We start from the raw sequence: 13,742 nt of genomic DNA, 5'->3' as shown, positions 1-13,742 counted from the left end.
CTCACATGGTCCCTCCAACACAGAGACAACATAGCGTCACCTTGTGAGTGACAGCACAGTGACACCATGTGAGTGACAGCACAGTGACACCATGTGAGTGACAGCACAGTGACACCATGTGAGTGACAGCACAGTGACACCATGTGAGTGACAGCACAGTGATACTGTGACAGCACAGTGATACTGTGAGTGACAGCACAGTGATACTGTGAGTGACAGCACAGTGATACTGTGAGTGACAGCACAGTGACACCATGTGAGTGACAGCACAGTGACACCATGTGAGTGACAGCACAGTGACACCATGTGAGTGACAGCACAGTGACACCATGTGAGTGACAGCACAGTGATACTGTGACAGCACAGTGATACTGTGAGTGACAGCACAGTGATACTGTGAGTGACAGCACAGTGATACTGTGAGTGACAGCACAGTGTCACCTTGTGAGTGACAGCACAGTGACACCATGTGAGTGACAGCACAGTGACACCATGTGAGTGACAGCACAGTGATACTGTGACAGCACAGTGATACTGTGAGTGACAGCACAGTGATACTGTGAGTGACAGCACAGTGATACTGTGAGTGACAGCACAGTGTCACCTTGTGAGTGACAGCACAGTGACACCATGTGACAGCACAGTGATACTGTGAGTGACAGCACAGTGATACTGTGAGTGACAGCACAGTGATACTGTGAGTGACAGCACAGTGTCACCTTGTGAGTGACAGCACAGTGACACCATGTGACAGCACAGTGATACTGTGAGTGACAGCACAGTGATACTGTGAGTGACAGCACAGTGATACTGTGAGTGACAGCACAGTGTCACCTTGTGAGTGACAGCACAGTGACACCATGTGAGTGACAACACAGTGACACCATGTGAGTGACAGCACAGTGACACCATGTGAGTGACAGCACAGTGACACCATGTGAGTGACAGCACAGCGATACCTTGTGAGTGACAGCACAGCGACACCTTGTGAGTGACAGCACAGCGACACCTTATGAGTGACAGCACAGTGACACCATGTGAGTGACAGCACAGTGACACCATGTGAGTGACAGCACAGTGATACTGTGACAGCACAGTGATACTGTGAGTGACAGCACAGTGATACTGTGAGTGACAGCACAGTGTCACCTTGTGAGTGACAGCACAGTGTCACCTTGTGACAGCACAGTGATACTGTGAGTGACAGCACAGTGATACTGTGAGTGACAGCACAGTGTCACCTTGTGAGTGACAGCACAGTGACACCATGTGAGTGACAACACAGTGACACCATGTGAGTGACAGCACAGTGACACCATGTGAGTGACAGCACAGTGACACCATGTGAGTGACAGCACAGCGATACCTTGTGAGTGACAGCACAGCGACACCTTGTGAGTGACAGCACAGCGACACCTTATGAGTGACAGCACAGTGACACCATGTGAGTGACAGCACAGCGACACCTTATGAGTGACAGCACAGCGACACCATGTGAGTGACGGCACAGCGACACCATGTGAGTGACGGCACAGTGATACTGTGAGTGACAGCACAGTGATACTGTGAGTGACAGCACAGTGATACTGTGAGTGACAGCACAGTGACACCATGTGAGTGACAGCACAGTGACACCATGTGAGTGACAGCACAGTGACACCATGTGAGTGACAGCACAGTGACACCATGTGAGTGACAGCACAGTGACACCATGTGAGTGACAGCACAGTGACACCATGTGAGTGACAGCACAGTGACACCATGTGAGTGACAGCACAGTGACACCATGTGAGTGACAGCACAGCGTCAGCGCGTCCTCTAACCTGAATACTCCAGCGGATACAGATCTGCGCTGGCGTTCTCCCATATCGGTTTGCCAGCCGCAGGATGTCTGGGTGGGACAGGGCCTGCCCCTTGGCCAGAGGACAATACCCCCCAAATACAATGTTACTCCTCTTGCAATAATCCACCAGCTCTTGGGGCCTCTGGAAGGGGTGATACTCCATCTGCCGGGGGGAAGGAGGGGGAGGGAGGAAGGTGGTCAGCACTGCTGGGGGTCCGAAAATAATATTATCAACCTGTTACCCACCAATCCATGCGAGAGCAGCACCTGTGCTGAACTGCTCACACACACACACACCCACACCTGTGCTGAACTGCTCACACACACCTACACCTGTGCTGAACTGCTTACACACACACACACACACACACCCACCCACCCACACCTGTGCTGAACTGCTTACACACACACACACACACCTGTGCTGAACTGCTCACACACACCCACACCTGTGCTGAACTGCTCACACACACACACACACCTGTGCTGAACTGCTCACACACCCACACCTGTGCTGAACTGCTCACACACACACCCACACCTGTGCTGAACTGCTCACACACACACCCACACCTGTGCTGAACTGCTGACACACACACACATGTGCTGAACTGCTCACAACTCAAACACCCACACCTGTGCTGAACTGCTCACACACACACACCCACACCTGTGCTGAACTGCTCACACACACACCCACACCTGTGTTGAACTGCTCACACAAACCCACCCACACCTGTGCTGAACTGCTCACACAAACCCACCCACACCTGTGCTGAACTGCTCACACACACCCACACCTGTGCTGAACTGCTCACACACACTCACACCTGTGCTGAACTGCTCACACACACACACACACACACACACACACACCTGTGCTGAACTGCTCACACACACACACCTGTGCTGAACTGCTCACACACACCCACACCTGTGCTGAACTGCTCACACACACACCTGTGCTGAACTGCTCACACACACCCCCACACCTGTGCTGAACTGTTCACACCCACCCACACCTGTGCTGAACTGCTCACACACACACCCACACCTGTGCTGAACTGCTCACACACACACCCACACCTGTGCTGAACTGCTCACACACACCCACACCTGTGCTGAACTGCTCACACACACACACACCTGTGCTGAACTGCTCACACCCACACCCACACCCGTGCTGAATTGCTCACACCCACCCACACCCGTGCTGAACTGCTTAGACACACACACACACACACACACACACACACACACACACACACACACACACACACACACACACACACCTGTGCTGAACTGCTCACACACACCCCCACACCTGTGCTGAACTGTTCACACACACCCACACCTGTGCTGAACTGCTCACACACACACCCACACCTGTGCTGAACTGCTCACACACACACACCTGTGCTGAACTGCTCACACACACACACCTGTGCTGAACTGCTCACACACACACACCTGTGCTGAACTGCTCACACACACCTGTGCTGAACTGCTCACACCCCCCCCACACCTGTGCTGAACTGTTCACACACACCCACACCTGTGCTGAACTGCACACACACACACACACACACACACACACACACACACACACACACACACACACACACACACACACACCTGTGCTGAACTGCTCACACACACACACAACTGTGCTGAACTGCTCACACACACACACACCTGTGCTGAACTGCTCACACGCACACACCTGTGCTGAACTGCTCACACACACACCTGTGCTGAACTGCTCACACACACACACACACACACCTGTGCTGAACTGCTCACACACACCCACACCTGTGCTGAACTGCTCACACACACCCACACACACACACCTGTGCTGAACTGCTCACACACACACACACATGTGCTGAACTGCTCACACACACACACACATGTGCTGAACTGCTCACACACACACACACACACACCCGTGCTGAACTGCTCACACACACACCTGTGCTGAAACACACACACCTGTGCTGAAACACACACACCTGTGCTGAAACACACACACACACTCTTATGGTGGGTGAAAAAGGCGACAAAAAACCTCCACCGTTAGCATATTGCCAATAAAGAATATCACTTGTGAGCACATTCACATGTCTTAGACAGGTCTGCATCCCTGCCTTTCGCCCATTATCACCGCGCATACAGTGCTCCCACTGCAGCAAAGGATTCTGGGAAATGACATGCAAATGAGCACCCAACGTGTCACCTTTAGCCTGAAATCCATTGTTACATGGAACCCTTATAAGCAAATGCTCTGCTGTTCACAGCGTTTAAGCACAGCATGGGATTAGAAGCAAAGCCAGTCAAACCACTCACAGAGAGCTGTTTCGACCTTTATGGGTCTCATACATACACACATACACATTTGAATTACTTTTCAGAGCCCTGTGGCACTGAGAGGGTAAAATCTCTCCCCCCACCCCAAATCCTCTCCCTCCCTCTCCCATCCTCCCTCCCTCTCTCCATTCAGGAGTTCCCCTCCAGGCTTTGTATTCTGGGGCCTCCTCTGCCTGCTGGGATTGGCAGTGCTCTGAAAGCTGTGTCCATCCATCCTAGTGTCACAGGAACAAAATCAGGGAACAGCCTGTCCCCAAGACTGGCCAAGAACGAGAGCATAGTGACAAAGGGGTAGAGAAGGAGGGGGGGGGGGGGAATAATAGGTGGGGAGAGAGAAGGGGGATAGAGAGGAAAATGGGGGGAGGGAGAGAGAGACAATGGGGTAGAGGGTGAGGAATAGGGGAGAGAGAACAGGGGAGATAGAGATACAGATAGATACAGATACAGATAGATAGAGACATAGAGATACAGATAGATAGAGACAGAGATACAGATAGATAGAGACATAGAGATACAGATAGATAGAGACAGAGATACAGATAGATAGAGACATAGAGATACAGATAGATAGAGACATAGAGATACAGATAGATAGAGACATAGAGATACAGATAGATACAGATAGATAGAGACATAGAGATACAGATAGATAGAGACATAGAGATACAGATAGATAGAGACAGAGATACAGATAGATAGAGACATAGAGATACAGATAGATAGAGACAGAGATACAGATAGATAGAGACATAGAGATACAGATAGATAGAGACATAGAGATACAGATAGATAGAGACAGAGATACAGATAGATAGAGACATAGAGATACAGATAGATAGAGACATAGAGATACAGATAGATAGAGACATAGAGATACAGATAGATAGAGACAGAGATACAGATAGAGACAGAGATACAGATAGATAGAGACATAGAGATACAGATAGATAGAGACATAGAGATACAGATAGATAGAGACATAGAGATACAGATAGATAGAGACAGAGATACAGATAGAGACAGAGATACAGATAGATAGAGACATAGAGATACAGATAGATAGAGACATAGAGATACAGATAGATAGAGACAGAGATACAGATAGATAGAGACATAGAGATACAGATAGATAGAGACATAGAGATACAGATAGATAGAGACATAGAGATACAGATAGATAGAGACATAGAGATACAGATAGATAGAGACATAGAGATACAGATAGATAGAGACAGAGATACAGATAGATAGAGACAGAGATACAGATAGATACAGTAGAGACAGAGATACAGATAGATACAGATAGATAGAGACATATAGATACAGATAGATAGAGACATATAGATACAGATAGATAGAGACATATAGATACAGATAGATAGATAGAGACATAGAGACATAGATAGATAGAGACATAGATAGATAGATAGATAGATAGATAGATAGATAGATAGATAGATAGATAGATAGATAGATAGATAGATAGATAGATAGATAGATAGAGACATAGATAGATAGAGACATAGATAGATAGATAGATAGATAGATAGATAGAGACATAGATAGAGAGATAGAGAGATAGAGAGATAGAGAGAGAGATAGAGAGAGAGATAGAGAGAGAGATAGATAGATAGATAGATAGATAGAGAGAGAGAGAGAGAGAGAGAGAGAGAGATAGATAGATAGATAGATAGATAGATAGATAGATAGATAGATAGATAGATAGATAGATAGATGACATATACTGAAGAGAACACACTGATGCAGCCCGGCACTCAAATAGAAACAAAATGTAGAAAATCTAGAGATCCAGTTGAAGTGTGTTATATATATACACATATAGCAAATAAAAAGATCACTTGTGAGCACATTCACACGTCTTAAACAGGTCTGCAACCCCGCCTTTCACCATTATCACCTAGCATACAGTGCTTCCTGTCGCCTTTTTCACCCACCATAACTTAAAATGTGTGTGTATATATCTATATATACATACACACACACACACACACGTTTGTGAACCCCAATGATAATTACAGAAATTCCATGATAACCTTCTTAAATCAAAACCAGTCTTTTCTTAAATATCAAACAGGGTTTATATTAACCAATTCCATGTCTTTTGAAGCAAAATTATGTACAGTATAAATTAGACAAACAATTAGTAATTAAGAGTCGGGTATGTGCAAGAGTTAGGGAAACGCTGTTTTATCAACTAAATTAAAGGGGATAATTAGAATCAAGTGTTTAAATAATTAGGTAGATCTTCAGTTATTGATGCTCATCAATCTAGAAAGGGTTACAAAGCCATTTCTAGGGATTTGGGACTCCATCAATCCACTGTCAAACAGATGGAGAATGTTCAGTCACACTACCCAGAAACGATCGTCCTACCAAAATCTCTTCAAGAACAAACCGGCAAATCATCCAGGAAGTCACAAAAATAAGCCGGTGTAACATCCAAGGATCTGCAGGACACACTTGCTTTGGCTAATGTAAGTGCCAATGAATCAACTATCAGAAGAAGACTGAACAAGAATGGTGTTCATGGAAGGATAGCGAGCAGGATACACTACTCTCCAAAAATAACAGTGCTGCCCATCTGAACTTTGCCAAAGAGCACATACTGTAGATGATCCACAAGTCTCCTGGAACAATTTACTCTGGACAGACAAGTCAAAGGTAGAATTTTGGACTCATGAGAAACGTTATGTTTGGCGAAAACGAAACACTGCCTTCGAACAGAAGAACCTCATCCCAACCGTTAAGCATGGTGGTGGGAGTGTGTGTGGGGCTACTTTGCTGCCTTTGGATCTGGGCGGCTTGCAATCATTGACACAACCATGAATTCTGCATTGTATCAGAAGATTCTAGAGGAGAATGTTAGGCCATCCGTCCATAAGCTGAAGCGAAAGTGGGTCATGCATCAAGACAATGATCCTAAACATACAAGCAGATGGACAAAAGAATGGCTGCAGAAGGAGAAATTCCACATTTTAGAATGGCCTAGTCAAAGTCTGGGCCTAAACCCCATCGAAATGTTGTGACAGGACCTGAAGCAAGCTGTCCCTGCAAGGAAGCCCTCAAATGTCACTGAGTTGAAGCAGTTCTGTAAGGAGGAATGCTCTAAAAATCCCTTGAACCGATCTGAGAGACTGCCTGGCAGTTACAGGAAACGCGCATCAGACGTCATTGCTGCTCAAAGGGGCGCCCCCAGGTACTGAATCTAAAGGGTCACATATGTTCCTCACACACGGATATACAATGTTGAATCATTTGTGGATAAATAAATGTTGAAAAAGTATCACGTTTTTGTGTCATGTTATCTTTCTCTATTATTAGGACTTAGATTAAGATCTAATAACATTATGTTTGAAATATGTAAAAATCCTAAGGGTTTCACAAACTTTTTCTCGCCACTGTATAGATAGATATATAGATAGACACACAAAGTTGAAGTGTTGTTGAGTGACCTCATTGTTGAGTAATTAGAGAAGAATTTGCAGGAATAATAACATGCGGAAAGGAGTCAGGACCAGCCAACGTGGAACATTTCTTTCCCAGAATACGGAAAGCCGCTCATTTCCTGCCTCATATCTTTAGTACATGTTGTCTCTGCGCACGACAATGGTGTGAAAACAATCAGCTGGCTGTGGTTCAAGGGGAGCGGGGGCTCTCATAGGATGGGAGGAGTCAGGGAGAGGCTGGCGTCATCGGGAAGCCCATGGAGTGTCTTGAGGAAAGGACTCATAATATCCAAAACATCCCTCATATAAACAGACTGTGTGCTACAACCCCAACAACAAACGTACTCTCTTAACTCAAGCTCTCCTCAAGAGACAGTCTCTGCGAAACATCTCCTTAGATCAGTAGTTTCCAAACCTTTTTTAGTTAAAGAACACTATAATTGTATTGTGAAATTCTGAAGAACCCCAACCCTCTCTAATAGTGTGTCTGAGATCAGATACATTGTAAGGAACCCCAACCCTCTCTAATGGCGCGTCTGAGATCAGATGCATTGTAAGGAACCCCAACCCTCTCTAATGGCGCGTCTGAGATCAGATGCATTGTAAGGAACCCCGACCCTCTCTAATGGCGCGTCTGAGATCAGATGCATTGTAAGGAACCCCAACCCTCTCTAATAGTGTGTCTGAGACCAGATGCATTGTAAGGAACCCCGACCCTCTCTAATGGCACGTCTGAGATCAGATGCATTGTAAGGAACCCCAACCCTCTCTAATAGCGCGCCTGAGATCAGATGCATTGTAAGGAACCCCAACCCTCTCTAATAGCGCGCCTGAGATCAGATGCATTGTAAGGAACCCCAACCCTCTCTAATAGCGTGTCTGAGATCAGATGCATTGTAAGGAACCCCAACCCTCTCTAATAGCGCGTCTGAGATCAGATGCATTGTAAGGAACCCCAACCCTCTCTAATAGCACGTCTGAGATCAAATGCATTGTAAGGAACCCCAACCCTCTCTAATAGCGCGTCTGAGATCAAATGCATTGTAAATTCTTCTGCATTTGGTACAACTTTCAAATGGCCTAAAAATTGCACAGAACCCTTTAGGGAGGCCCGGGGAACCCAAGGGTTCCTAGGAATCCCGGTCAAAAAAACACTCCTGTAATACAGACATTTCCCTTGCAGTCCTGTGCCCCTCGCCCCCACTTTTATCGCTCTGGCGCAGACACACTCACCTGGTTGAGGTGAGGTACCACGCTGCAGTCTTCCTTCAGCTGTTCCAAGTGGTGAATGAGAAAGTTACTAACTCCGATGGAGCGACAGACTCCTATGAGAGGGGACACCGCACAGAGGTTAGGGAGCAAAATTCATGATGCGTGATAAAACTTTTTGAAAACACAACTAACACTGTACCACAGGTCTGCTCGGAGGCTCCTGAAGCCTAGGTCCCAAAACCTTTCAGGATTCCTTCTTCAATTTTGACTAAAGATTTGTTTGTTCCGATGTTCGCCGAAACTCACTGGGGACATAAAAATGCTGTATTTCAGTGGTCCCCAGTCCTCAAGAACCCCAAACAGGCCCGCTTGTAAAGATATCCTTAATCAGTGGCTCAGGCCTTTTGACCGTGCCACCTGCGCTGAAGCAGGGCTATCCTTGCAACCGTGACCTGTTGGGGGTTCTTGAGGACTGTAGTTGGGATCCCCGCTGTATTTGAAGACCCACGGGACTTGGGCAGCGATTTTTCCGGTGCCTTTCTAATGCATATAATGAGAGGCTTAAAATACCCGGCCAAAGGATCTGACTAGTGACTCTCACTTCTGAGAAGACAAACAGATAAGTATGTAACTGTATAATATGTCCAATTGGCTGTAGCACTGAGGCTTGTCGTCTTTTGTTCCATACATTATGAGATCGCAGTCCCAGCAGCGCTCCTTCTAGCGCAGATATATACGGCGTGCTGGGTCGGGGTTCTGAGCTTCCGGGGGTTGTGTGAATTTTAAGAGCGCAGCAATTTTTCTGGGGAATTTCTAATGCAGAAGACGTTGATGTGCGGGCAAATATCTGCAAAACATTCTAATCAATTGTCGGTTTTGCAAATTTCTGTGACAGTTTTGCTCATCTCAAGTCACCTGCACACAACATAATGTGCGTCACAACGCGCCATGCTCACGTTGTGTAATATTTATGTGTTATATTTGTTTTACTTGACAGACCTATTTCATTGCTTTTATGATGAGTTGACGTCCGGTTAGATGGGTAACGGTTATAGGACACTGCCTTTATATATCGTGATTATTAATAAAAAAATGATCTACAGTACGTAAAAACCAATCCTGCTTTCCTGTTTTCCTTGTGAACGTATGGAGGGCAATTGTATTTTCTTAACATTTACAAGCTCTTAACATCCCTGGCAACTGGGGATAGAAAAACATGGCCACCTTACCACTTCCTGGTCCTGGGCTTAGACTGCATAGGATAAAACTAGAATCATTCTAGTAACTGGGATTAAGGGACCATATTTACTAAGGAGTGCTATTCGCTATTCCTAACACACCTTAGTGTCAATTCACTTGAATGAGCCATCATTATTGCTGTAAAGGTATTGTGCGCTGCTTAGCGGATATGCCCTATACGTTTCATTGCTTCGATGCGCCTGCGGCGATTCGGCTTTGCCAAGAAGATGCCTAACCAGTGATGCCAGATTGACCTTTTTAATCTCCAGACTTCGCTCTCCAAATACATCGGGGAAAAGGCGACACCCCGTCCAGATGTGGCCGCACCGTTCCAATCTACCGCTCTGCTTTACACCCCCACGTGAACTGGTACCGAGGGGGGGCACAGAGGCCAAACGGAAATCCGCGCCACCTGATTGCTCCGTCCCACCCGTGACACGCCACGAAAAAGTTCAGAGAATGTAAACACGCCGAAGGGTCCCAGGGGTATTATGGAGCAAAGAAGAAAAGATCAGTCCGATTCCGGGAAAAGGTCTTCCAGAGAAAGCAAAGGAAGAAGCCGTCCCTGAGGGACCCCAGAGGAAGCGGCGGCCGGCACAGCTGGGGCTGAAGTGGCGTTAGGATTAGCAGCGATGGGCTCACAGGGGGATTCAGCGTCTCGTGTTCCCTACACATGCCGGATGTTGCATTCCACGTGCGGCACATGCCGTCCGAAGACGTCGTGCTGTCCCCCTGTCCCATAGTGGAAGCCGGCTGCCTGCCTCCTCTCGCCGGCAGCGCCCCTGAGGTTTGCGATAACTTTACCACAATGTTTCAGAAGCCGGAGCCGGGCGCTGGCACACGGTGTCACTGGGTAACGCTCCTTATCTGACCTCGCACAGCCCTGCGGACACTTCCACCCGCACGATGGCCGCTGCCGGCTCACATTAACGTCTGACAGATAACTGATATTCGCCCTGCTTGGTCCCGACCTGATAAAGCTGTTGTTTGTTAACACTTTCACTGCCAGAGAACCTGCAAATCACGTCCAGTCCCGGACACGGCCATAAGTCCTCTGATCACGAGCGGCAGGGGCCACAAACCGGTCTCAGAGGACCAGCAAAGTACAACGTGTGTGACCCGCCCCGTGGCAGTGACCTCGGTAAAGGGACAGCAAAGTACAACGTGTGTGACCCGCCCCGTGGCAGTGACCGCGGTAAAGGGACAGCAAAGTACAACGTGTGTGACCCGCCCCGTGGCAGTGACCGCGGTAAAGGGACAGCAAAGTACAACAAGTGACCCGCCCCGTGGCAGTGACCGTGGTAAAGGGACAGCAAAGTACAACGTGTGTGTGACCCGCCCCGTGGCAGTGACCGCGGTAAAGGGACAGCAAAGTACAACGTGTGACCCGCCCCGTGGCAGTAACCGTGGTAAAGGGACAGCAAAGTACGTGTGTGACCCGCCCCGTGGCAGTGACCGTGGTAAAGGGACAGCAAAGTACGTGTGTGACCCGCCCCGTGGCAGTGACCGCGGTAAAGGGACAGCAAAGTACAACGTGTGACCCGCCCCGTGGCAGTGACCGTGGTAAAGGGACAGCAAAGTACAACGTGTGACCCGCCCCGTGGCAGTGACCGTGGTAAAGGGACAGCAAAGTACAACATGTGTGACCCGCCCCGTGGCAGTGACCGCGGTAAAGGGACAGCAAAGTACAACGTGTGACCCGCCCCGTGGCAGTGACTGTGGTAAAGGGACAGCAAAGTACAACGTGTGTGACCCGCCCCGTGGCAGTGACCGCGGTAAAGGGACAGCAAAGTACAACGTGTGTGACCCGCCCCGTGGCAGTGACCGCGGTAAAGGGACAGCAAAGTACGTGTGTGACCCGCCCCGTGGCAGTGACCGCGGTAAAGGGACAGCAAAGTACGTGTGTGACCCGCCCCGTGGCAGTGACCGTGGTAAAGGGACAGCAAAGTACAACGTGTGTGTGACCCGCCCCGTGGCAGTGACCGTGGTAAATGGACAGCAAAGTACAACGTGTGTGACCCGCCCCGTGGCAGTGACCGTGGTAAAGGGACAGCAAAGTACAACGTGTGTGACCCGCCCCGTGGCAGTGACCGCGGTAAAGGGACAGCAAAGTACGTGTGTGACCCGCCCCGTGGCAGTGACCGCGGTAAAGGGACAGCAAAGTACAACGTGTGTGACCCGCCCCGTGGCAGTGACCGTGGTAAAGGGACAGCAAAGTACAACGTGTGTGACCCGCCCCGTGGCAGTGACCGCGGTAAAGGGACAGCAAAGTACGTGTGTGTGACCCGCCCCGTGGCAGTGACCGTGGTAAAGGGACAGCAAAGTACAACGTGTGACCCGCCCCGTGGCAGTGACCACGGTAAAGGGACAGCAAAGTACGTGTGTGACCCGCCCCGTGGCAGTGACCGTGGTACAGGGACAGCAAAGTACAACGTGTGTGACCCGCCCCGTGGCAGTGACCGTGGTAAAGGGACAGCAAAGAACGTGTGTGACCCGCCCCGTGGCAGTGACCACGGTAAAGGGACAGCAAAGTACAACGTGTGACCCGCCCCGTGGCAGTGACCGTGGTAAAGGGACAGCAAAGTACGTGTGTGTGACCCGCCCTGTGGCAGTGACCACGGTAAAGGGACAGCAAAGTACAACGTGTGACCCGCCCCGTGGCAGTGACCACGGTAAAGGGACAGCAAAGTACGTGTGTGACCCGCCCCGTGGCAGTGACCGTGGTACAGGGACAGCAAAGTACAACGTGTGTGACCCGCCCCGTGGCAGTGACCGTGGTAAAGGGACAGCAAAGTACGTGTGTGACCCGCCCCGTGGCAGTGACCACGGTAAAGGGACAGCAAAGTACGTGTGACCCGCCCCGTGGCAGTAACCGTGGTAAAGGGACAGCAAAGTACAACGTGTGTGACCCGCCCCGTGGCAATGACCGCGGTAAAGGGACAGCAAAGTACAACATGTGTGACCCGCCCCGTGGCAGTGACCGCGGTAAAGGGACAGCAAAGTACGTGTGTGTGACCCGCCCCGTGGCTGTGACCGTGGTAAAGGGACAGCAAAGTACAACGTGTGACCCGCCCCGTGGCAGTGACCGTGGTAAAGGGACAGCAAAGTACAACGTGTGTGACCCGCCCCGTGGCAGTGACCGTGGTAAAGGGACAGCAAAGTACGTGTGTGACCCGCCCCGTGGCAGTGACCGTGGTAAAGGGACAGCAAAGTACGTGTGTGACCCGCCCCGTGGCAGTGACCGCGGTAAAGGGACAGCAAAGTACAACGTGTGACCCGCCCCGTGGCAGTGACCGCGGTAAAGGGACAGCAAAGTACGTGTGTGTGACCCGCCCCGTGGCAGTGACCGTGGTAAAGGGACAGCAAAGTACAACGTGTGACCCGCCCCGTGGCAGTGACCGCGGTAAAGGGACAGCAAAGTACAACGTGTGACCCGCCCCGTGGCAGTGACCGTGGTAAAGGGACAGTAAAGTACGTGTGTGACCCGCCCCGTGGCAGTGACCGTGGTAAAGGGACAGCAAAGTACAACGTGTGACCCGCCCCGTGGCAGTGACCGCGGTAAAGGGACAGCAAAGTACGTGTGTGTGACCCGCCCCGTGGCAGTGACCGCG

General features: G+C 49.5%; 1 protein-coding gene across 8 annotated transcripts in view; it reads right to left on the bottom strand.

Annotated features, from left to right (window-relative positions):
- LOC142503964 (putative oxidoreductase ZK1290.5) overlaps positions 1 to 13,742 on the bottom strand; it is a 93,486-nt gene that overhangs the window by 39,862 nt on the left and 39,882 nt on the right. For 5 of the 8 annotated variants that reach the window (XM_075616983.1, XM_075616986.1, XM_075616982.1 and 2 more), the window contains exons 4-5: positions 8,914 to 9,005; positions 1,824 to 2,006 (exon numbers count right to left, since the gene is read on the bottom strand). In XM_075616983.1, the coding sequence (XP_075473098.1) occupies positions 1,824 to 2,006; positions 8,914 to 9,005 (275 nt within the window). The remainder of the gene's footprint in view (positions 1 to 1,823; positions 2,007 to 8,913; positions 9,006 to 13,742) is intronic. The other 3 variants (XM_075616985.1, XM_075616984.1, XM_075616989.1) reach the window with 1 other exon arrangement.

The sequence above is a fragment of the Ascaphus truei genome, chromosome 10 (genome assembly GCF_040206685.1).
Source record: "Ascaphus truei isolate aAscTru1 chromosome 10, aAscTru1.hap1, whole genome shotgun sequence".
Classification (NCBI taxonomy): domain Eukaryota; kingdom Metazoa; phylum Chordata; class Amphibia; order Anura; family Ascaphidae; genus Ascaphus; species Ascaphus truei.
Note: the sequence above shows the minus strand (reverse complement) of the source record. Positions and strands in the feature narration are given on the sequence as shown.